Source organism: Vidua chalybeata, chromosome 1, assembly GCF_026979565.1.
Source record: "Vidua chalybeata isolate OUT-0048 chromosome 1, bVidCha1 merged haplotype, whole genome shotgun sequence".
In the NCBI taxonomy this organism is placed as follows: Eukaryota; Metazoa; Chordata; class Aves; order Passeriformes; family Viduidae; genus Vidua; species Vidua chalybeata.
In genome coordinates this window covers 4,485,766-4,508,527 of record NC_071530.1, presented here as the reverse complement: position 1 = coordinate 4,508,527, position 22,762 = coordinate 4,485,766, and the positions used below count along the sequence as shown (strand labels likewise).

General features: G+C 48.8%; 1 protein-coding gene across 1 annotated transcript in view; it reads right to left on the bottom strand.

Moving 5' to 3' along the window:
- Positions 1-20,864, bottom strand: part of VILL (villin like) — a 36,557-nt gene extending 15,693 nt beyond the window's left edge. Inside the window, exons 1-8 of the mRNA XM_053945075.1 lie at positions 20,793-20,864; positions 9,738-9,819; positions 8,185-8,259; positions 5,978-6,174; positions 3,434-3,542; positions 2,999-3,109; positions 1,409-1,608; positions 1,243-1,321 (exon numbers count right to left, since the gene is read on the bottom strand). Coding sequence (XP_053801050.1) covers positions 1,243-1,321; positions 1,409-1,608; positions 2,999-3,109; positions 3,434-3,542; positions 5,978-6,174; positions 8,185-8,259; positions 9,738-9,806 — 840 coding nt within the window. The 5' untranslated portion in view covers positions 9,807-9,819; positions 20,793-20,864. The remainder of the gene's footprint in view (positions 1-1,242; positions 1,322-1,408; positions 1,609-2,998; positions 3,110-3,433; positions 3,543-5,977; positions 6,175-8,184; positions 8,260-9,737; positions 9,820-20,792) is intronic.
- Between the last annotated feature and the right edge of the window lie 1,898 nt (positions 20,865-22,762).

Sequence of the window (22,762 nt, the reverse complement as noted above, 5' to 3'; positions counted from 1 at the left end):
AGATTTAAGTTAGATGCATATCCAGCTCATTTCTCTGCCTTGCAGAGCTCTAACCCTGGTGCAGCCATTATCAGAGGTGACGGAGAATGAATTTCTTATGGTTTATAAATGGAGTACAACTACCACCAACCCCACAGGGTAGGGGTTCACAGGTGTGGGCACACCTGGCCCAGGCTGCTGATTTATAATTGTAACTAGTTGAAGTATGTATTTTAATTAGGCATTGCTCAAAACTGTCTATTACCACCTCACAGGAGGTGTTCTCAAACCAAAAACACCACCAGCTCTAAAAGGAGCCAGGAGAAGGGTATGCTGAAATATCTATCCTAGCCTGCTGCTGCCTGCATTTATGCCCAAATCTGCTACTGAAGGAGCAGGAAAGGGCCAAGTTAGACATCTTCTGCATTAATATTTCGTCCTCACTGAGACCCCTGATCTGGAGCTCAGTGCTGCATTGCTGTGAACACAGCAGGACCCTGAACCCAAAGGGGATGAGGGGTGTGCTGCCCCCCACTGCAGACAGCTGGTGCTCCAAACACACTGTGGGACCAAAGGCTGCTCCTTTTTCAAACTGAACTATGAAAGAAGCAAAAGGGTTTCATCTGTCTGCAAAGGGAGGCTGAGATTTTAACAAGGCTGACATCAGGATGAAAAGGGGAGTGGGAGCCTTGTGGCACAGTGCTGCGTTGGAATAGGCTGGTCTGCACTGCAGAGAATTAAGGATGAGCAATTCTGTGCCAAATTTTAGTCAGAGGAAAAGCCTCTGTTTTATGAAAAACTCTGCACAGAGGGTCTGTCAGGAAATCTTCCAGGGTGGGTCATTGAGACCAGCTACTTGCTACGGCAGGAAAACAAAATCTCCCTGGTTTTGTGAGCAGAGTATTTATTTGCTCTGGAGTCAGCAGAGGGAAGGCTAGCCTTGAACATCAGGTATTAAGAAGCCTTCATTCCATCTGGAATTTATTCCTGGTATGCAGCTCTCCCTCACTGTGATTGCCAAGCTAATATAATCCTTGGCTGAGAGCATCAATTTGCCATCTCTTCTTGGAACAGCTTCAACACACCACCTACCTCCGGCTGCTGAGACTGCAGCAGGGCTAAGCTGTCCTAACCTAACAGCAGGGCTAAGCTCTCCTAGTGATGGAAAGCCTGATAAGTTTCAGGAAACGGGTGCTCAGCTGAAAACAAAGTGAGCCACAGCCTCCTTTTCTTGCTGGAAAGGCCACTCTGGCTTTGTCTCACCTCGTGCTGGAGCAGATCCTGCGTCAGGGGCCGGGTGGCGACCTCCTGCACCACCAGGTCATTGTCCTTCTCATAGACACTGCAAGACAGAGCCACCGAGCCGAGTTAGAGCCCACAGAGCCCTCTGTGAGAAGGGACGGGCTTCGGGGCACAGCCCAGGACTCACTGGTAGAGCCGGACGTTGGCTTTCTGCAGCTCGTCGGCTTTGGCGTCGGGGATGGCGTCGCGGAGCTCCCCGCGCCTCTCGCCCAGCACCATCCTCATGATCTGCATCAGGTCTGGGGAGTCCCTCTCGTTGTCAATGATGCCAATCTGAGCACGGCCGCCCCTCTCGCTGTCCCTGATGCTCCGAGCCAGAGCAAGACCCTGCACAAGGAGCCACAGGGGTAAGGCCTGAGACACACCCCAAACCCAGCGAGCCCCAGACCCCAAGCAGTGACTGAGAACCAACAGCCCAAGCCAGATTACCACAGCTCTCTGGAGCTCCTAGTGCCCTCCAAATTTAGCTATTAAAGAATCAGATATGCCTGTAATGCCTGATTATTAACTAACTCATAGGAAAACACTGCTAATTGCAGTCGCTGCTGACGCTGCTCCTGCAGGGCACAGGCATGTGGGAGCCACAACAGGCACTGCCTGTGTGTGACTGTGCACCAGCAGGTCCAGTGGTCCCGTGGGATGGTGTGGGGCAGAGATGAGCACATGCTGAGGCCAACGAGGCAGGATGCTGCAGAGCTGCAGGACCCCGGCCGCCCCGCTGCGATGTTTTACATTTAAATGTTTCAAGTGCTCAAAAAACGTGGACGTCTTCTGTGAAAAAAGCAGCATGAAATGTCAAGCAGCTAATTAGGCTGAAATCTCCATCTTCAGTTGCATTTTTTTTGGTTCCCATGACTCTTACTGCAATAGCTTTGAAAGACTCCTCTCTCTATCAGACATAGGGGATGACCTCTGAGGCCTGAGATGAACCCAGCAGCCACCTGTGCTGAGGATTGCTTTGTATCTTCTCCAGTATCCACAGGATCTCCACTGTGCCCCAAAAATGGCATTCCCTGTGGAGATTCCCCATCTCCCAGTTCATGAGGGGACACCACACACAGAGCAGACCCATCTGCCTTTTAATGTTATAATGACCACAAGCTTGGCCACCGGCTTTGCTGATGACCTGTTGCTGTATCTTGCTTTATTAGATCTCTGTATCTTGGTTCCTGTATCAGTAAAATAAGGGTAATGATCCCTTTGCAAAGTGCCTTAAGAGCTATAGATCTGACCTATCAGCACCTGGGTTATGTATTCCTGCTTGTCTCACACTAACCAAGCCAGAATTCCCTGTTGATGCTGTAAACAAAAAAAAAATTAAAATTAATCTACCCTGTGGTGGTTACTGCAGCTAAACCTACTTGAGTTTCTGACTTTCTAATCCTATGCCATGCAAACAACAGGGCACAGAGGGATGGAGATGAGCTCCAGAGGGAGCTGGACGACTTTCTGGGGCTGGAACTAGTGATGTGCCCTTGGCTGCCTGTGAAATGCAACCTGAGCCCAGGTCTGAACTGGAGCAAAGCAATTCCATGGGCCTCTAAAACCAGCAGATGGGCAAGTAGAAAATTTATGATTATTTAGCTTGGTCATATCTATGTTGTTGCTCTTAAGATTTTCACTGCGAAAACACTGTGAGTTTTTTCTTTTTTTTCTTTTTTTTCCCTAGGCATCAAAAAATGCCACCTTAAGCCAAGTGGCTTTCACCTGTACTCACCCTGGATTTCTCAGCAATGCTGCAGCTGGGTCCATTCCACTGGATCAGCACTTTACCAAGGTCCATCAAGAAAACATCTCCCTTATTGAAACTGTCCCAGGAGAGTGTTACCTGTCACAGGGAAATGAGAGAGTTTGGCAAAGCTGGGAGGAAAAGGAGAGCTGCAGGTGGCAAGTCACAGCCATGGCAAACCTGTCCCTGGGGATGTAAGAACAGGTTTGCAGTGACTGCTCATTCTGCTGGCACCCAGCTCTTCACTGAGCACAGTGGCTTCTCTTGTGGTAACACCAAACCCTCAAGTGAGGACTTGAAAACTGTCCTGAAATGGAAGTTCTTGAGCAGAAATGAGATACCCACCAGGCAAATCTGCTCAAAAATGAGTGTAGGAGGAGAGGGAAGGAGAAATGATCCATAAGAAGAGCAGGGACTTCTTACCTCTGTGGCTGACACGTGCTTCTTGCCCTTGACGTGAAGAAGACGCTTGATGTTGTACATGTTGGTCTCCACGTGCTTAAATCCTGAAGCCACTCCTCCCTTCTTGTAGCTGTTGTGTAGCAGACAATAAAGAGTTAGAGCTGCTTAGAAAATACCTTCCCCTCTATCCTCTGAGAACATCCCAAGATTTTGGCGGCAACTAAAAAAATCTAGAGGCAAATAATCTCAGAGTCCTAAAAAGGCTGTGTTGCCTCACTGCTGTTCATGGTCCTTATCAAGGTGTCTGTCTGCCTGCTATGGGTGTTGTGTTGCTGCTCTGCACACAATCATAGAATCATTTAGGATGGACAAGACTTTCAAGATCATCGTTTCCAAGCATTAAACATCCTGGGAGAAGATGAACAGTCAGGTCAGGGATGGCAATGGAATTGCAACACAACCAAACTAAAAATCCCATTGACCATGGCAGTGGCATCCCAAAATTGAAATATTCCAAAAGCATTCAATTAAAATATGAAACAGACTTGGCAGAAAACAGACTTCTTGCTAAAATTTTGTTTTCTTCAACATAGTTATTTTATTAAAAGCAGCTTAGGCAGGAAACTGTGGCCAGGAGCAGAACAAAACTGTAAGCAGGTACAGGACACTGTCTTTCTCTCAGATTTTACCTCCCAATTTTTTTCTTCCATCCTTGAACGCACACTTTGCAGTAGCCACTCTCAGCACTTTTATCACCTTATGCCCCAATGCCACCCCCTCTCTTGTGGCAACTTTGCACAATCATGAGAGGGCACATCCCCCCACAGAAGTCCCACAGCCCTTTTAATGTTTTTTGGGTGAGTCTAATCCACTCTTACATATCCTAGACCATTTTAGAAAACAGATCCATTGTTCACACTACAGCACAATGCAATTGCCATTTAGGGGGAAAAAGGGACAATTGTTGATTGCAGTTTTTGCCATGTGGGTAACAGATGTGTTTTATTGTAGCTGGAAAGGTACTGGCTAATGTGGTCAGAAGTGTGACTCACAGCACCCTAGACTTGTTTGGCCCAGCTTAAGATACCCACAGAAGGATGCTGTGGTGATTAGTCCACCTGCCAAGATGTGGAAAAAGCTTCCTTTAATTTCTCATTCTGCCTCAGACTTCCTCACTGACCACAGGGATGTGGTTTAGACCCAGATGAATTCTAATTCCTGCTGATTTCAGAGGCAGATAGGTTTCCAAACAGAATAGTTTTGAGGGTCTGATTTTCAGTCCTTTACTGTCCCCTACTCATCTGATGAGGCTAAAAGCACTTTTCTCTCTCAGAAGAGCACTTTCCTCTCTCAGAAAAGTTCTGAGGAGATTCATGAGAGGTTGTTGAGATGCACAAGACAGAGATATCCAGCCAGACTGGGATGGAGGATGTTGACCCAGGATCATCTGAGTTTCCTTCAGCTGTTTGAAACCAAAGCAATCAGGCTGTTTGTTGCCAATGAAGATCTTCCTTGGAGGACAGTAACTGGAGTCCTTCCAAAAACCCCAGAGTGAGCAAAGACCCTGGGATTGGATTCAATATATCAACATATCATATATTCAACAGTATCTTTTAGATGACAGAAGTTCAGTCACTTTTTCCTTCCACTACAGGAATATTACACCCAGTATGAGCCAAATCAGCACTTCACTGTAAGGTGGATATTAGCCTGAAGTGCTCTGAATGGGCACTTGAAAGTCTGTGGAGGAGAGGAACAGGGAGGTTAAGGGTGAGGTGAAGGGAGGTTAAGATACAATTACTGCAAATATCTGGGAAAATGACCAGTGGAACAGAATGCCACGGCTCCAGACTGAATAAGTAATTCCTTCAAAATGGGAATTCTTTGCTCTCAATTTTAACCAGCGTCAGTACTGACCCAGGGAGGTCATTCTTCCCTGAACTCAGCACAGGTGAGGGCACACCTCGAGTGCCGTGCCCAGCTCTGGCCCCTCAGTTTGGGAAGGACGTTGGGACGCTCGAGCGCGTCCAGAGGAGGCAACGAGGCTGGAGAGGGGCTGGGAACACAAACCCTGTGAGGAACGGCTGAGGGAGCTGGGGGTGCTCAGCCTGGAGAAAAGGAGACTCAGGGCTGACCTCAGCACTCTCCACAGCTCCTGAAAGGTGGCTGTGCTCAGCTGGGCTTGGGCTCTTTCTCCAGGAACTGACAGAACCAGAGGACACAGCCTCAAGCTGTGTCAGGGAAATAGAGGTTGGATATTAGGAAAAAGTTTATTACAGAAAGGTGATAAATTTCTGGAATGGCTGCCCGGGGAGGTCCGGTGCAGTCACCATCCCTGGGTGTGTTTAACAAAGCCTGGATGTGGCACTGGGTGCCAGGGTTGAGTTGAGGTGTTGGGGCTGGGTTGGACTCGATGATCTTGAATGTCCCTTCCAACCTGGTCATTCTGGGAATTCTGTATTTTTCACATTTTTGAGATATGCATGTCTCTGAGACGTGGAAAGAAGCAGAGGGAACCCCAGGGGCCACGACCCACCTCGCTGTGGGCCGTTTGGAGCCACTCACATGATCCCGTTGCGGAAGTAGCTCTGGAAGGTCTCGGACTCGTGTCCCTGCACCTCGCGGTGCTGCACGGGGCTGCCCCCGAGCGCCGTGTCCAGCTGGGTGACGTACACGGCCGCGGCCCCTTGCTCGTCCTGGGAGGAGTCCTTGCCAATCCAGTAGTGCAGATCCACGGCGGAGCCACGGGAGGTCCTTTTGGTCTGGAAGAGGTGGGAAGGACAAGTCTGGATGAAGGCACAGCTCATTTTTGTGTTGGAAAACCAAGTGATCACAGAGCACTTTCCCAGTTCTGCCTTTCTCCTGGGCAAGGGGAGAGAGGACAGAGCCTCAGGTACTCCCTGGGAGCTCAGCCTGGAGCTCTCCTTATTCAGCAGAGCAATTTATGGATTTTATAAACTGAACTGAAGGATGTTTCTGTTTGATATTCTTTTATAACTCCTATTATCAATGAAAACTGAGCGCCCGTGCAATTAATGTGTTCAGCTTGTCCTACTATTGTACATTTTGATATTAAGACTTAAAGCAGATTCTTCTCATAGATCACCTTTTGAAATGCAATGCACACTGCTGTTTATTTGCCTGGAGATGCTACCCTTTCTTTCCTGTTGTCGTTCTCATAGCACATGGCAGAGCAGCACAAAGTGCCTCAGAATTCCTGCTGACTTGCAAAACAGACATAACTCCAAGTGAAGCGGAGCCAGTGTGTGCATGCTGGGATTCATCTTATTACAGAAAACTCCAGCAGCCTAGAAATAGGAAGCAAGCAGGCTGAGAAGAAGGTGTGCTCAGTGTTATCTGAGTTGTGCCAGTTATTTTTCTGCACCCACTGTGTTAAATCCCATCATGGACACCTGGGAAAGGTAATAAAAGCTCATTTTATAAGCTGAATTTGACACTAAATTCTGTTTATTTGCTTTGTGCAGTGATACCACAGCGAAACACAGCAGAAGGAGTTGAATAAAACACAGCTCTGTTCCTCAGGCACAGATAATTAATTTGTGGAAAAATCACTCAATTTAATCCATTGCTATTGAAGATGATCAAAGTCCCATTGTCCCACGGACAATCGTTATTTGGAAAGGCTCCAGTAAAGAAGCAGAATGCAGAGATGAGTGTTTTTACCCTCCTGTCTTCCAGGGAAAAGGAGAATAGTGGGCTGATGAAGGGCTCTTCTGCCTGGGGAAGTTGTTTAAACAGAAGCTGAGCCTGTGAGCATCAAAATCCGTATTTACACTGCCAGCTCCCTGCAAGGACTCCAGTATTCTGCTCTAAGCGTGTGTTCGTGGGCCTGTAACTCAGGCTCTCAGCACTCAGAAGGTACCCTAAAGGCATGTGTGTGGGGCATTTGAGCAGGAGACTCATCCAGTGTTGCTATCCCAGCCTGCTTTCCCATCCTGGCACATGGCGGATGTGCACTTGGTTATTGTGGGGCACTGGTGTTGCTGCCTCTCCACCGACAGAGATGCTTGGAGGAGGCACACTCAGACCCAGGAAGTGAGAAATGCTTCTGGTCTCCACCATGTGATGGGTTTTGGTTCAATGACCTGGGTTGCTGTATGCAGATGAAGAGATTTGGAAGGGATTTAAGGAGGTGAGTGTAAGACATCATCCTCCTGCCAAAATCTGAGAACACGAGGCAGTTTGCACAGAGCAGAGCTGGTTCTCAGCAGTCCTTCACAGCCAGCTCAGGTCCAGCTGGCTGCAGGTAGGTCTGGACCAAATTTGGGTGGGGCTGAAGTGTGCTTATGAGGACATGGGATGGGCTGCAGAGCCTCTGTTGCTTACGTGACACACGACATGGAACATCTTCATGTCTCACATCACCTGCTAAAAATGAGACCCTCCAGCTGGTCACATCCCACATCCCCCAGGGACTCCCATAAGTCATTTAAATGTGGGCCTTGACTGAGTTTTCCAGGAATGTACTGGTCATTTTGCCATGCCTGGGCATGACTCAGTTGATTGGAAGATAAACACTTTTAATGAATTACTAAGTTAATGGCTTCTCTGAACTTCTGATTTACTAAACAGGCAGTGTTGTCACAACAGCCATGTGAAATTCAGATCCATGATTAGATGGTGAGCACACATGCACAACCACTTCAACAGTGCTTTTTCCACAGGACAAGTACCTAGGAACCAAGGCAGATCTAAATAAAAAGGGTTGAGCCAGTTGCCCAACAGAGAGCAGTGTTTGCTGTCTTACTTACGTGCAAAATGATGTAACAGTCTCCTTCAAAAAAAGTCCCATAAGCTTTTTCAGGTACAGGAACCATCTTCATGTTCTGTTAGGAAATCAGAGTTGGGGTCATTGCTAAAAGTGAAGAGCCAGAACTTGCTGTGTATGAAACAGGACAGGCTGGGGTGCACAAAGCACTGAGGTGACAACCAGGGCTGAGTTTGTGAGCTGGGAAAAGCCACTTCTGGAGGGAATATTCAAAATACTAAGGAGTGAGAATGGAAAATGATAATTTTGCTTGGACAGAATGACAAGTATGTTTTAGTGTCTTTGCCCTTGTGCAATCCTATAGATCTAGACTTAGGGCCCAGGCTGAAGTGCTCCAGAGCTTGAATTTGTAGGGAATTTCCCAGGAGAGTGAGCACATCTCCTCCTAGGTTTCGTTTTGGGCACAGTTTTTTACTCAGTGCCTGCGAGTTCAAGGGTAACTTTCAGCACTTTGTGAGGATAACCTCTCTGCTAGGGGTTCAGGGCAACCAGCTGAGAAAAGCCAGAGCTGAGGACACTGATGGTCCCTCACCCCTCCACACCCTAATTGCAGATTTCCTCTGGCACAAGTGCATAATTAACCAGCCATGCCTGCCCAGCACAGTGCCTGGCTGTGCCACCCACCAGTCCACATGCAGCTCCAGGGCTGGAGCTGGCTCTGAGGTTCCCTGAAATTAGAGCCAAGCATTCTTCTGCTGGCCTGACTTGTCTCCCAGCATACCAGCTTGACCCCTGTGAACCCACACAGCTCTAATTACAGATCCTCTGGAAAGCAGCTCAGCGCAGTGCTTTGCAGAGAAATGGAAAGGTGAAGACCCTGTGATATCTGGAACATGGCTGTGACCTGCTGAATATCACTTGGAGATGTTGGAGCCTCTTCCCACTGCTTCCCTGAGTGGATTCTGCACCTCAGTCTAAAGCCACTCTCATTGCAGGGGAATGTTCTTGGTGAAATGGGGCAGAAAAGGCAGAGTTGAGCACAGCCTGGGTCCAATCCAAAATCAGATACCACCACCAGCAAAAAGGCAATCTCACAAGCTGCAGGATCTCTCCTTGCAATGACACAGAGTAGAAAAGCCAAGGAAGAAGTACAAATAGACTCCATGGAATGCCTTTGCTGCAAAAATAGATGTCTTCCCCATGGCAGCTGCTGGTGTGGACAAAGGCTACCTATGGATAACCCACCTTGGTGAAACAGGGGATTTTTGGTGTGTTAAAGCTGCCTTGCATTGATTCCAAAAAGGGGTGAGAAAAGCCTCCAGTACTGGAGGATTTTTTTCAGTCCCACCACATTCCTGTTTCCTTTGTAAATATTATCATTTCCGTTTTACAGAGCAGGAAACCAAAACAATAACATGTCGAACATTTCATGGGGAAATACTGAGTCTGCTTCCCACTGTATCTTATCTGTAGGACCCTCTTTTCCCACACAGATTACTGCAAGAATTAATCTTCCCTGAAACATAAACACACAGATGTGCAGAGGACATGTGACAAAACTGTGACAGAGGACATGTGCCATCACTCTTGTCCTACCTCTATGCCCCATATCTGCAGTCCCAGCTTCCTCTCGATGGTCGGGAGATTTGTGTCGCCGTCTGTCATCCTGCAGTCTGAGCTAGAAGGCAGAGGAGGAAGAAAACCCAAAATAATTACATAATTAGATGCAACAGTGAGTGTGCTGGTCAGCTGGGTTGCTCTTGCCATCAGAGCAGGTTTAATACAGAAAATCCACATTTTGAAGTGTCTCTGTCTCTTTGGTGTTAACAGTTAGGTGGGAGGAACCCCCATTCCCAGGCTGCTTTACTATGCAAAGTGTATCCAAGCAAAGTGTAGATCCCAGCCCAGCAAACACTGGATAGGACAGTGCTGTTTGTGGGGGGGAATTATTTTCCCTGGATTTGAACAGGTGGAAAGGATCCACTGGGCTGTTGGACCTGGCATCAGTACTGGTTTGTTCCCCCCATGGCACGAGGGGTGGAGGAGACACGAGTGGACCTCCAGGAGTCCTGTGCCCTCCTGGGCCAGTCACTGCAGGACAGATCAGGTCAGGTCAGGTCAGGTCAGGTCAGATCAGATCTCCTGGCCCTGGGGCTCTGGGAGCCCAAGGAATGAAGCCCTTCTACTTCAGGCCAATTTTCAGGTCTACATTGAGACAGGTATCTCAAGGCAGGGCACCAGGCTCCCGGCTCCATGCAGGCACAGCAGCACACAGGGGGATCCAATCAATAACCAGAATGTCTATTTTACACAAATCCCAGCATCTCCCTAAGCTCTCCTGCCTCCATGGGGAAGAAGCAGGTTTCAGGTTGCCCACACAAAGGTGTCTGAGAATATTTGAGATGGTTTTTGTGTCTTCAGCTGCCCCTCTGATGGTTGGAGGTCTCCCATCCATCCTCTATCATACCTACCAGCTGTGGGGGGAAAAAAAGGACTATCCTTAGCTGTGCTCCCTGTTCCTCCTGCTGAGGTTTTTGCTCAAGAAACAATTTCAGAACCCAGCTTGTTTACAGGGCAACTTCCAGAAACAAATGAAATCCCAAAGCAATGTCCATAAAAATGTGGAACTAGATCCTATCAGACCTGGCTCCGCTGCAGCAACCACAGGACAGGCTGTGTTTGTGCAGGGGCACAACCCACACCAGCCTTTTTGTGAGCCAGTCCTGCTCATAAACCCAGGCCCAGCCTCCAGAGAAAACACAGCTCACTGCTCTTCTGAAGGAGGGGAAGAGCAGAGGTGTGACCCCTGCCAGAAGGTGTTCATTACTCGTGTTACGAGCGCTGCCTGTGACACCACGAAGTCTTAACAAGTGTTGGTCACCTTGAAGAGTTTGCACACTAAGGAAGAGCACAAAAAATGCTGCCACAGGCAGGAACGTTGGTCCATCCAGAGCTGCCAGACCCAGGCTCCTTGCTCAGGCAGTAGGGAGGTGCAGGTGTTTCCTGGGGTGCTTTGAGCACAGCCCCAGCACCTCTCTGCTACCTGAGCAGGCACAGCCTGGCAGTGCTCAGCACTGCTGAAAGCGCTCATTCCTTCCTGAACACAGAAGGACTGCTGGAGACTGAGTTCATGTGGCCTCAGGAACACATTCAGCAACCTTCAGCTCCCTTTTAGGTCCTCCAGAGAGCTTCCTGGCAGCAAGGAGAAAAAAAAAAAAAATTCAATTCCCAGAAAGGTGATTGACACCCACGCAGATTAAAAACCAGACCCAGGAAGATATTTCAGTGTCCACAGAGGAGACAAACACTGTTGTAAATGGTGTCCTGACTCAGCTACAGCCCTGGAGTACAGGGCTATCAGGAACTAAATGTAAAAACATGGTCTTAGCTCAGATCTTTAGCCAAAGAACTCTCCTTTCTTTTAATATCACATTTAAAAGGTCCCTATCAAAGAAAAACCCAAGTGAAACCTCCTTCCCTCAGTTATCTTTTTAATTTATTTAGGGTTTTTTCCTTCCAGCATCAAAACTGGAAGAACCTGAAAACAAAGCCAGTAAAGACATTTATGTTTGAGGGCAGTGAAGTTTTTGAGCACCACTGACACTTCTCCCTGTGGAAGGCAGCAGACATCTTGCTCTCCTGCTAACAGCACAGGAAACCAGCAGCTGGCCAGATGTGAGACACAGCTGGATCCCTGCTCCTCTCAGCATCCCAACCTCTCCTGGAAGAATTAACCCGAAGGATGCTGAGATTCCTCTGGCCACAGGCAGTGGTGTTGGACAGACCCCCAGTCAAACCAATTTGACTAAAAATGAGGATCTTGGATCTCCTCTCCTGGGGATCCTTTCTCCATCTGAAACCTCACAATTTGTGCTGACTCCCCACTTTTCGGAGAAATGGTGTCCCTCCCTTCCTCCTAAGTGCTTTAGCTGGGGGAGTGTGAATCACAGACAAGGTTGGCTGTTTCTTTGGACTTTCCACCTTCTTTTGGCCGGTGGCCAAGTTAGAAATAATAGGAATATGACTTATATAATCAAACAGCTCGTTTCATTAATGATTTAATGTGGGGCTTTAATCAGATGATCCCATAATTCAACTCCTGTCCAGACATGAAATCTGGTATTTATGGAGTGAAATCTTCCCATCTGCGCTGAAATCATGAAGGGCAGAAACTTTTAGAATTTAAAAAGAAGAAGAAGGAAAAAAAAAAAGGAATGTTAAGAGTCTTGGGGTTAAAACTGTGGGGTTTCAACAGCAGTGTCTGGGTCAGCCCTTATCTCAGTCAAACCAGTTTTGCTCAGCACTAGGTGAAATGCAAATTGGCAAGAAGCGTGAGCCAACCACCTCTGGGGCAGGAATTGACCAGGGAAAATCACTGGTTATGGGGATGGATTTGCTTCCTTGGGCAGACACAGCTTTACCTGTGAAGGGAGGACAGAAGCAGCTGTAGCTCATCTCTCTGCCCCAAATTAATAACATGCAACTACTCAATTTCCACCTCCAGGGCCAGCCTATCCCATTGCCACCATTTCCAGGGAAATCTTCCTCTCTGCACGGGAAGAGGAGAAAAGTTCACCCCTTGAATGTGGGCTGAGAGGTGGCCACTGCATAGCAAAGGCAGCTTCTGGCTTGGAGCTGCTCTGCTGGGTCATCACCACTTGGTTAAGGTGCTATAAATTAAATTGCAAAGATCAAATGCTGCTCTTGACTGAGGGCAGAGAACCTGGAAACGGAACGTCGGTGGCTGGCCCTTGACTGGATGTTACAGCCAGGGGCAGCTGGAGCCTCCAGAGCTAAAATCAAAGTTTTTCCTGTCACAATCCAGGCAACAAAGCTGGTGGGTGAAGGCAGATGGGTCTCCCTTACACCCACTGCCCTTCGTGCACTGCCAAAATCACAGCAACACTCCTGCTTGCTAAATCCAACCCTCATCCCCTCTCCAACCAGCACAGCAGGAGGAAAAGCTTTGCCTTCAGGAAGGACTACATGACTGATTAAGTGTCAAGGTCACTCCCAAGGCTGGTTAATGATTAATAGCTGGGGTGGAAGTGCCAGCCATCACTGGGTCAGCTCGGTCCACGCTGGGAACCCTGACCTAGCAGGACATTTCTTCAGGCAGTCTTGGGCTGTTTGGGTGGGGAGGAAAATCCAGGACTCAGAAAGGGGACAGGGGAACATTTCGAAGTCCTGAAGCACATTCTGAATCCAGGCTGGTTTGGCTTGCCTGGGTTTTGGCGCGTGCTTACGGGGCTGTAGTCACGGTAATAAAAAAGCCCCAGTGAAATGACTAATGCTCTGTACAGCTTTGGGAAAATAGGAAGCAGCTGTGGCTCCAGCCTTTCCAGGCTGAAAGGCCTAATTATTGGGAATACTTGGACTGGCATTAGATGAGGTAAACCAGGGGCTGTTGAATTGCTTTCATTGTCTCCACTATAGCTGGGCATCTGGACCCAAGTAGGTGCCATTTTTTGTTTGCAGAGAGGACAGTGGTTAACTCTTGCTTTGCCCAGAGGAGTGAAATTCAACACTGGAGTTCCCTCGTGTGGCTCATCAGCTGCAGCTCAGGAGCAGTGACTGACTCTAGTGAGTGACTGTCCAGAAGTTCAGCACTCAGCCTGGGTAAGCTGTCTTTTATTTCTCTGTTCCAAGAGGAGAAAAAGCAGCTTTACTACCACAGGAAAATCATGGGTAGGGAGGGCCAGCTATGGGGCTTGTCCACTCTCTCATGTTGTCACACACTCAGAGCTGTAAGACCTTCCTCCAACCCATGCTGGATGTGCTGGAGCCTGGTGGTGAGGGCAAGGAGCAGGACATGCATTGTGGGGATGGGAAAAGAGGAAAAAGCACAGCTCATCCTCCTGCTCCAAGTCCTGTTAGGTCCAGGTTCAGGAGCTCAGTGTGGCCCTCAAGCCAAGGACAGGGCTCTGCCCAGACACGCCTGGGTGACCACAGAGAGCACTTCAGCCTTCTTGGAAAGAGCTGTTGCCTGGCAGCTAAAATTACGTAAAGCAGACCTTGAAATAAGATGCTATTTCTGATCACGGTGGGCAATTAAACATTGGAACAGCTTATTAGGGAAGCTGGCAGGCTTGGCTTTACTTAATGTCTTTGAAATGAGATGGGTGAATGGCTGGGCTGTGCTCTCTGGGCTCAGCTCCTCGGGCTCTGTGGCCAGGAGCTGCTGCTCAGGCGCTGCACTTCCAGCAAGCTGCTCCTTCCCATGCCTTTGGCAATAAGGGGAACACATGGATTGGCCCTCGTTGCTTCAGCCACCTCCACCAGTCAGAAAGGATCCCCTGCCCATGCTACAAAACCATCAGGATGGATCTGAAATGGTTTGAAGGGTTATTTTTAGACTTAAGTAGTGCTGGATCAAAACCTGAGATGGGGCATTGGATGGGAAGAACTGAGATTGTGCTCCTCTCCTCAGGGTCAGTGGCTCTGGAGATGAGAGGGGGCTTTACTGGTTTAAGTGGGGCAGGTTTTCCCCTTTTTCCATGACTGGCTGTCAGGGATCACCATGAGCTACCTGACACCACAGAAGACTGGTGTTTTCTGTTCTTTGCTCGTGGGCTGGGATGCTGAGGTTAATGTGAGTGAGGATATAAGAGCATGGCATGAAGAGATGCTTTAATGTTAATGATGGCCTCTCAAACTGCAAGTGCTCTACAGCCCAGGAGAGGTTTCAATTCCCTGTTCAGTAAATTCAAAGGATGCAGAAACCTGGATTCACCTAGCCAAGGAATTTCTCAGGCTCTTAAAGAGCAATAACCATTTTGCCCTCTCTGAATAAAAGCTGACCAGTGTTTCTGGGACCCAGTTGCTCTGTCTCTTGAACCCTGGAAATTTACCCCACCTCCAACCACCAACCCAGGCCTTACAAGAAGCAGACCTCTGGCTTAGTGTGACTTTTTACAACCTGTGCCTTCACCTCCTGGCCATTCCTGGCACCTCAGACTTAGCAGCTGAGACTTGGTCATTCCCAGAAAACCACTGAGGCTGCGAGCTTTACCTTTCAGCTCCTTGTGAGGATGGACTTTGCACTAATCCTCCAGTCCTTCCATTGTTCCTAACATAAAAGCAAAGAGCACAAGGAAATACCAGGTTGCTGGGAAATAACCACCTTCCCAGCTGCACTGGCCCTCAATCTGTATCTCATTTCCCTCTTCAAATTCCTCAGAGGACATCTGATTTAGAGGAGAAGGCATCTCATGATTTATCTCCTCTGACTTTGACCAGTCCCTGCAGCTGCATTTCCACCTGCCATAAATTCTAGCTCAACACCTCACCTCATCCAGGGAATATTGCTCATCTCTCCACACCTCTCTTCATGATCCCCCTTGTCCCCCTCTGTGTATCTCACTGCTGGTGGCGTTCCAGCAGCCTGATCTTTAAGCAGATGGTCTTGGGAAACTTGATTTGTGAGAGCAGATTGGTTTTCCCCAAACTGCTGCTATTTCTGAAAAATTTTACCAGCTGACTGCTCGTCCTGGGAACGATGGAGCTGCATTGTCCCAGCAAACTTCTCACAGTCTGGGAACAATGCACTGACAATTAAATCAGAACTTTGACTTCAGCCCCAGCTCCCAAGTCATGCGGTCTGAGTTTCCACATTCATCACGCTGGATGTGGAGCCCAGGGCTCAGCAGTGGCTGGCTCTGGAAAAGGCAGAGACTCTTGGCTGAAGGTGGGGCTGGCAGGCTCGCCCTGCTGTCCTACAGAGGAGGTCAGGGCACCCACACAGCTCCTGGCTGAATTCTTTCCTAGCAAGTCCTTCTTCCCCAGGATGTCTCTGAAAGCAGGAGGCTCTTCCAGGCAGGATCTCTGCAGGCTGAGGGCAGCCCTAAAAGATTCAAAGCTTTCCCAAGCAGCAGCAGAGGCTGAGCTGCAGGAAGCTCTCCCTGAGATCAACCCCCGTAACAAATAACAAACTCTTGCTGTGCAAACCCACCTCTCTGAAGGTCCATGAGAAAAAAACAGGCACAAGAAGGTGTTAAAAACCTTCTGCATACAAACCCCCTGCAACAGCATTGTGCTGGTGTGGTGCCAGGTGCATTTTTGCCAAATAATAAATTTCAGCTTGGTGCACACCTACTTCGGAGGTATCCATTGCACCTCCAGCCCCTCTCCGTGGGGTTTGTGAGTCAGCAACAGCACAGAGCCATCCCAAGGGAAAGGTGAGCAGGTAACTTGCCAATTCATCAGGAACAAACCTCTCCTTTCTTTTAGTTCTTTCTCCTCTGGTGAAAGGGAGAGATTCCTGGCTCAGGACCAGCCCTGCATCCAAAGGCAGGGCTTCATGCCCTTCAGGGCAGGAGGTGCACACAGAAGGAAAGCAAAGCCATTTTAATTCCTCTTCCTGGTTTCCAGGGAAGTGGTTCAGATTCTAACTCCTAATTACTCACCACCTCGACAAAAAAAAGTTAACATCCTCTCCCACACCAGCATTTTAACAGAGCATTATTTAACCCCATGGCTGCAGGTGAAATAAAGCCAGAGCTGAGACATCAGGGAGGAGAGAAAGTGTATTTGTTCACCTGTGTGAGAGTGTCCTGGGGAGCACCTGCTCTTCAAAGCTTACAGGAAGGAGAAAACCTCAAAAAAAAAAAAAAAAAAGCATTTTCCCAGCTGAAACTGAGGAAAAGGCCACAGCTTCCTGGAGGAAGGGGAGGAGAGGGGGTCAGAGACTGGGATTTATCCACCTTCTCTTGGGTGTCAATTTCACAAGTCTGAGAAGGGCTTCCCCTGGCTGGTTCCCCTCATCCTGGTGTTTGCTCTAGATCCAGTGAATCTTGAACAGGAGGGACTTGCTGCTCCCTTGGCCTAACAGGAAAACCTCTGGGTGGAGAGCCCAGCTTGCCACACTTCCCTCCTGCTCTCCCAGAGTGTGGGGGCTCAGTCCCATCCACTGTGCCCCAAGATTGTGCCAGCATGAACTGAGACAAACACCATAAATAAAACCTCCTTTAAACGCCAGTGCCAGGCCCATCCTTCTCAAAAAACAAGTCTAAGAGTTAGGATTTTGGCTGCTGCACATAGCAGTTTTATATTTATTGTGAGAATTCACACATGTGTATGTGAGCAAGACCAAGAGCAGCTTTTCCCTGGTGCACAGTTTAATGAGTGCAGTTTAATAAGCCCTTGCCCACAGGACCTTTTTTTGGTGGTGATGGAGCAGAGGAGATGCTCTGCCTCCACTCAGACCAGCTGGAGAACTGGCTTTGGCTTCCCAGTGGAAATAGCAACATTAATATTAACTACCAAAAGGCAGGCACTGTTTCAGTTTTGTCCCAGTTCAGACCTGCAAGCATGACATCAAGCTTGGGAAGAGAAACTCAGGACTTCCATTAAAAAAAAAAAAAAAAAAAACAAACAAAACAAAACCAAAAAAAAAAAAAAACCAAAACCCCAAGCAGTTTCCATTTTGGATTGCAAATGAAAAGTCCTGGACCTGAGCAGGTGCTCTGTGGGTGACTCTGCACTTCCATCTCTGGCCCAGTGAGATGTAAAAGGTTTATTCAGGGGGAAGTTTTGTTTCTCAAGCAGCAAAGGGAAGCTCATCCCTTGTGAGTGCTGGCTGACACAACTCTGATGAAAGACAGCTGACCTGTGTGAAAACCAAAGGGGACCAATTAACCCAGCCCAAGCCTCCACTGGGATGGGTGCTGAGCCAGGCTGTGAGTTGCCTTTTCTGAGCTTTAAGGTGTTAGAAGCAGGGCCAGCCCTCCCCAGGATCTCCTCTCAGTGGAACACCAGCACCAGACACCTTTTTGGTAGCAGTCACCCATAGCAGTGTTACCCTCCAGGCTTGTGCTCACCCCACACCCGAGGCGTGTTTGTCACTGTGTCACCCAGCCCTTCCAACCCCGAGGGGGCTGTGAGGCTGCTCTTGGTTCTCCTGGCACCTTGGAGAGGCCACCCAGCTCCTCTGGGCAGAGAGGAAAGCAGAGAGAGCAGCACCTCACCTGCACAAAGCCAGGTGAGTAAAACATCCCTGAAAACACTGCAAAACCAGCTTTAGACAGAGCCACTCATCCTGGAGAACCTTTTTCACCTGGAGCTGCCAAGGGGAGTTCTGTCTGAGCACCAGGAAGGGAACCAGGCTTCTGAAAGACTGGGATGGGTGGGATAGCAACAAAGGGCAGTAATTCAGGCTCTGCACACTCCCAAAGGAAAGATGGGTACCCAGGTAGTCTCTCTAACCCAAAAAAGAACACAATTTCCAGCACTGCCTGTTTCCTACCCTGTGCAGCTGTTTTTGTAAGAGCAGTTTTAAATAAAGGGCCAGGCACAAACCTCTCCTTTCATCCCAGGGCATGGCAACAGGACATTTTTAGGTAGAAGAGCTCAACTGCTCTGAATAGCTCCTTCCACAGGAACTGCCCAGGATGGAGCCCGACCATGCAATTTAACGTCCCCCACGTGTCACATCCCTGACGTGGATATAAGGTAATAACAAGTTCCACTGTCACTGTACCCAGCTCTGCCTCAGATAAGCCTGAAGAGGCTCAGATAAAGACAGATAACAAATGAGAGGGTTTCTGTTACAAGCAGAGATCCTCGGAAATCAAGGCAACTGAATGGGATGCACATCAACTCATGCCTGGACTTTTCAGAGTGAAAGATGCCAAAGACTTTAAATGATAATATTCACCCCTTTCTGCATCCCTTTCACATCCAGAATGGGTGGAAATAGAGTAAAACTGTATAATCATCCAGGATAACCATAATGAGGCCTGTTTCCAGGGTTGTATTATATGGAGAGAGAGCTCATGAGAGGAGAGGTTTTAATGAGTTGTGGGAGAGTTGTTTCCCCTCATGACTGAAGGATCTGTTCCTCTGAGGGGACAACAGAGCCTGAAGAATATATGTGAATAAACAGAGATATTTTGGGTGTGGCTACGCTGGAGTCCTTCCTCGGGCAGATGGACATTTCACACATGGAAAGCCCAACCTGTGGCTTGTGTCAGTCCAGTGAGAACCTCAGGAGGCTGACACAAAAATGTCACGAAGGAGGGACCTTGAGGAGGGTCAGTGGTGGCACAAGTGTTCCCCAGGGGTGACAAAAACGCAGCTGGGGCAGGTAACACCACGGCTTTGGCTGTGCCCTGAGCTCCCTTCACTGCACTGAGCACTTCAGGGCTCTGCTTCCAAGTGGGTCACCACTCTGTGGAAACTGAGGCAAGGCTTTTGGTCCAGCAGGATGTGCCCAGCACAGAGCAGAGCCCCAGCACGTTTCCAAGCATGGGGCAGGTGTCCAAGCGAGCCTGCTCCTCAGCTGGGGATGGATCACCCCAGGATGGGTGCTCCATAAGAGAAAAGATAACAACTTCCACGCTCAAAGTCCAGGAAAGCTTGCACAGCTCCGTGGAAAAGACCAGGAGATGCTGTGAACATCTTCAGCATCCCTGGCCATGCAAGAGCAGGGATTTATTGACTCAATCTAAGCAGAAGCCCCAAGGTACAGAAGAAGGTGGGAGATCAGGGTGACACTGCTCACAGCCGTGGCACAAAACCTTTGCTCCCAGCTGGGAGATCTTGGCAGCTGCTGCCTCAAAGTCGTGCCTGGGAAAAAAAATATCATGAGACCTCTGTGTCTGCTGCTGAGAAGGGAGCTGGAGGAGGATAAAGGCATCCTGTTTGTGCAGGGAGGAGGAGGGGAGGCTCACCTGGCTCTGCCAGGAGGAAGGTGAGGGAAGACGGTTATAGGGATTTTTCTGATCTGCCTGTCCTTGCATTGCCTTCCACCTGGCATCCCGGGGGAACGGTAAAACCCCGCGGAAGAGGAAAGCCGGTGCCCTCTGATTGTCTAATCTCTACTTCGCAGGCTCTAATCAGCCCATTTAGCTGCGGTGTGTACAAAGCACCTGGATGATTCACCATCTAAGCGCTGCTCTGGCGGGGCCAGTTTGCTTCAGCTGCTGTAACACTTGTTTACATCTGCGTTAGGGCAGCCTTGAATAAGCGTGAACCTCCCACAGATGCTAATTCATATCAGCTCTCCTTTGTGTTAAATATTTATGTTCCTAATAGGCACGCCTAAGAAAAATACTGGCAAGTGAGCCTGCAGCTCAACTCCATTACAACTCAGTTTTATCTCAGTGCAACTCGCATCTCCATCGAGCAGGATTGAGAAAACATTCTATTCATGGAGCACAGCAGCCCAGCTGCTCGGCCATTAGCAATCTGTGGATCAGACGACAACAAAACCCATCGATGAGAACTTCCAAAGAGTTTCTGTGGCTGCCTGGACCCATAACTGCGCCCCAAAGGCAGCAAAACATAAAACAACCCAGGCCCAAACAAAACGCTGTTAAGTGGTTGCTGCACGAAATCAAAGCCAGACTGTGCAGAGAGCTAAAGGAAAAGATGTGTGAAAAAGATTGGGGCTGATACAGAGCCCGGACGGGTTCTTGGCAAGCTCAGAGCTGCTTGTTCCAGCCCCAATCGATGTAAATCAGGGTGGGCTCCTTTCAGTACACACATCCTGGTTTGTAACGGGGCAGGGTTTTTAAATTTATTCTTTTTTAAAGTATGAAGCATATTGATTTTTTTGTTTGTTTCTTGTTATCCCACGTTAAAAAAAAAAAAAAAGTCATTAAACAGTTCTGGCCTTATTAAAACTGGCAGGGGTGCAGGGACCTTGCTTACCTTGCTGCAAAGTGCGCGGTGTCCTCGCAGGTGTCCCTTCCCCACCAAGCCCAGTGCCTTCTCTCCTCTCCGCCGAGTTTCAAGGCACTTTTGTTCACTGTTCTGCTACCTTGTCAGCTGGGGAACAGCACTGTTCGGTAATTCAATCCTCTACTTAACCGCAGAGACACTCCTACCCGGAGATCACACCCATTCCCAGGCTCACGGAGGGACAAAGAGGGAGCCGGTACGGGAGAGTTTCAACCAACTCAGTTTGCATCAAATATCCGCCACTCTGAATTCACTGAATAGTGATTAAGTGCTGCTTTCATTAGAAACCTGTTTTGTCCAGGTTAGGAGGGCACAGGAGGGATTTTTTTCCCCCTTTTCTCGGTCTCTGCAGGACAAAGCAAGGTGTGGTGTTGCTCGGCAGCACCTTGGTTAACTCCTGGGGCCAAAGAGTTCCAGTCCAGTCGCTGGCTCTGGCTGTCCCGAATTTTGGCAAAGCTGTTCCAAGGGGAAAAGTGCTCGGGGAAGATTCCTGCTCTCCTTCTCCTTGCAAGGCCGAGCTGGGTGTCCCTGTGCTCACAAGGAGCCCTGGGTGAGGATTGCCATCAGGTTCAGTGACTGGAATGGGGATCTAACAGGGCACTGGAGTGTTTAACTGGGCTGCCCTCCCAGGAGAAGAGAAATGATAAACCAGACAGCCCCAGCAGTGTTTGCTGAGCCACCTTCAGCAGCACAAAGCTCTGTGTGTGGACACTTGTAGCTCATGGCTGAGAAAAAATTACCTGTGAAGGATGGCTGTAATATCACAGCCACTGAAGGCTGCCTGATGTCACTGAGGAAAAACCAACTCCTGGCATTCCCAACTGTTCCTGCCTGCCACGTGCATGATGCTGCTGCTGCTGATGGAGGCAACATTGCAGTCTGGAGAAGGCACGTGGTGGTACCTTGGCATCAGCCACTAGCTCTGCTTTTGGGGGACCCAGGGCTGTGTCCAGCTGTGTTCTGCTCATCTCTGAGGATGAAGGCTTTAGGGGATGCAGGGCCACGTCCAGCTGTGTTCTGCACATCTCTGAGCATGGAGATTTTTGGGGGACCCAGGGCTGTGTCCAGCTGTGTTCTGCTCATCTCTGAGGATGGAGACAACACACAGCCTCTCAGGACTGGCAACAACCCAAGGCCTTCCCTTCAGATACATTTTTCTCTTGTCATTTCCTTAATTTTCTAGATTAGCCCCCACAATCTGAAAATAAATATGAATCAGCTCACCAGCTAAACCAGCTGGTTTAAACCACAGTTCCCACAGGTCTCATCCACTGCCCACTGTTAGACCTCAGGGACCTGTAATGGGAAGAGTGCCCAAAATACCAGTGACGCTGCCTGCAGACCGGTGTGCCACTAACCACGAGAGCTGCACACCAGGGCGTGGGCTGGACCTGCTTATTCAGCCTGGGTGTGCCCATTTCTGAGAGGTAATCTGCAGATCACTGCAGAGATCTGAGTTTCATTGGTTTAAGATGCAAAACCAACTCCTCACAAGTGATTTCTCCCTTTATGTCTGCAGGCTACAGCTTATAAACACATAACAGCCTTCACCTTTCATTTTTCATTCTTTTCATTTCATTCTTTTCATTTCACCATGCTGAGAGTGTTCGTCTGTTGCAGGGGACAGAGGAACAATGTTTTGTGTTTCCTCCAGTCCACAGAGGATGGGGACCTGCAACAGGGTCTGCTTTTATCTTTGGAGTCCACCCTAAGCCTGCTGCTGGCCCAGCAGTGAGGGTCACACACCAGCACATCTGGTGGGAGGCGTTGGAAGGTGGGGTGAAAACACCTGGAATCTTGGAGGATCAGCACCAAATCATGGTGTTTTCCCACTCCCTTTTTGCCACATGGACCTGTTATCCCCAGAACCAAGGATTTAATTAATAGTTGTGTGTCTGGGCGTTTTTTGGTGCTGATGTAAATCAAGCCACTTCCATGGC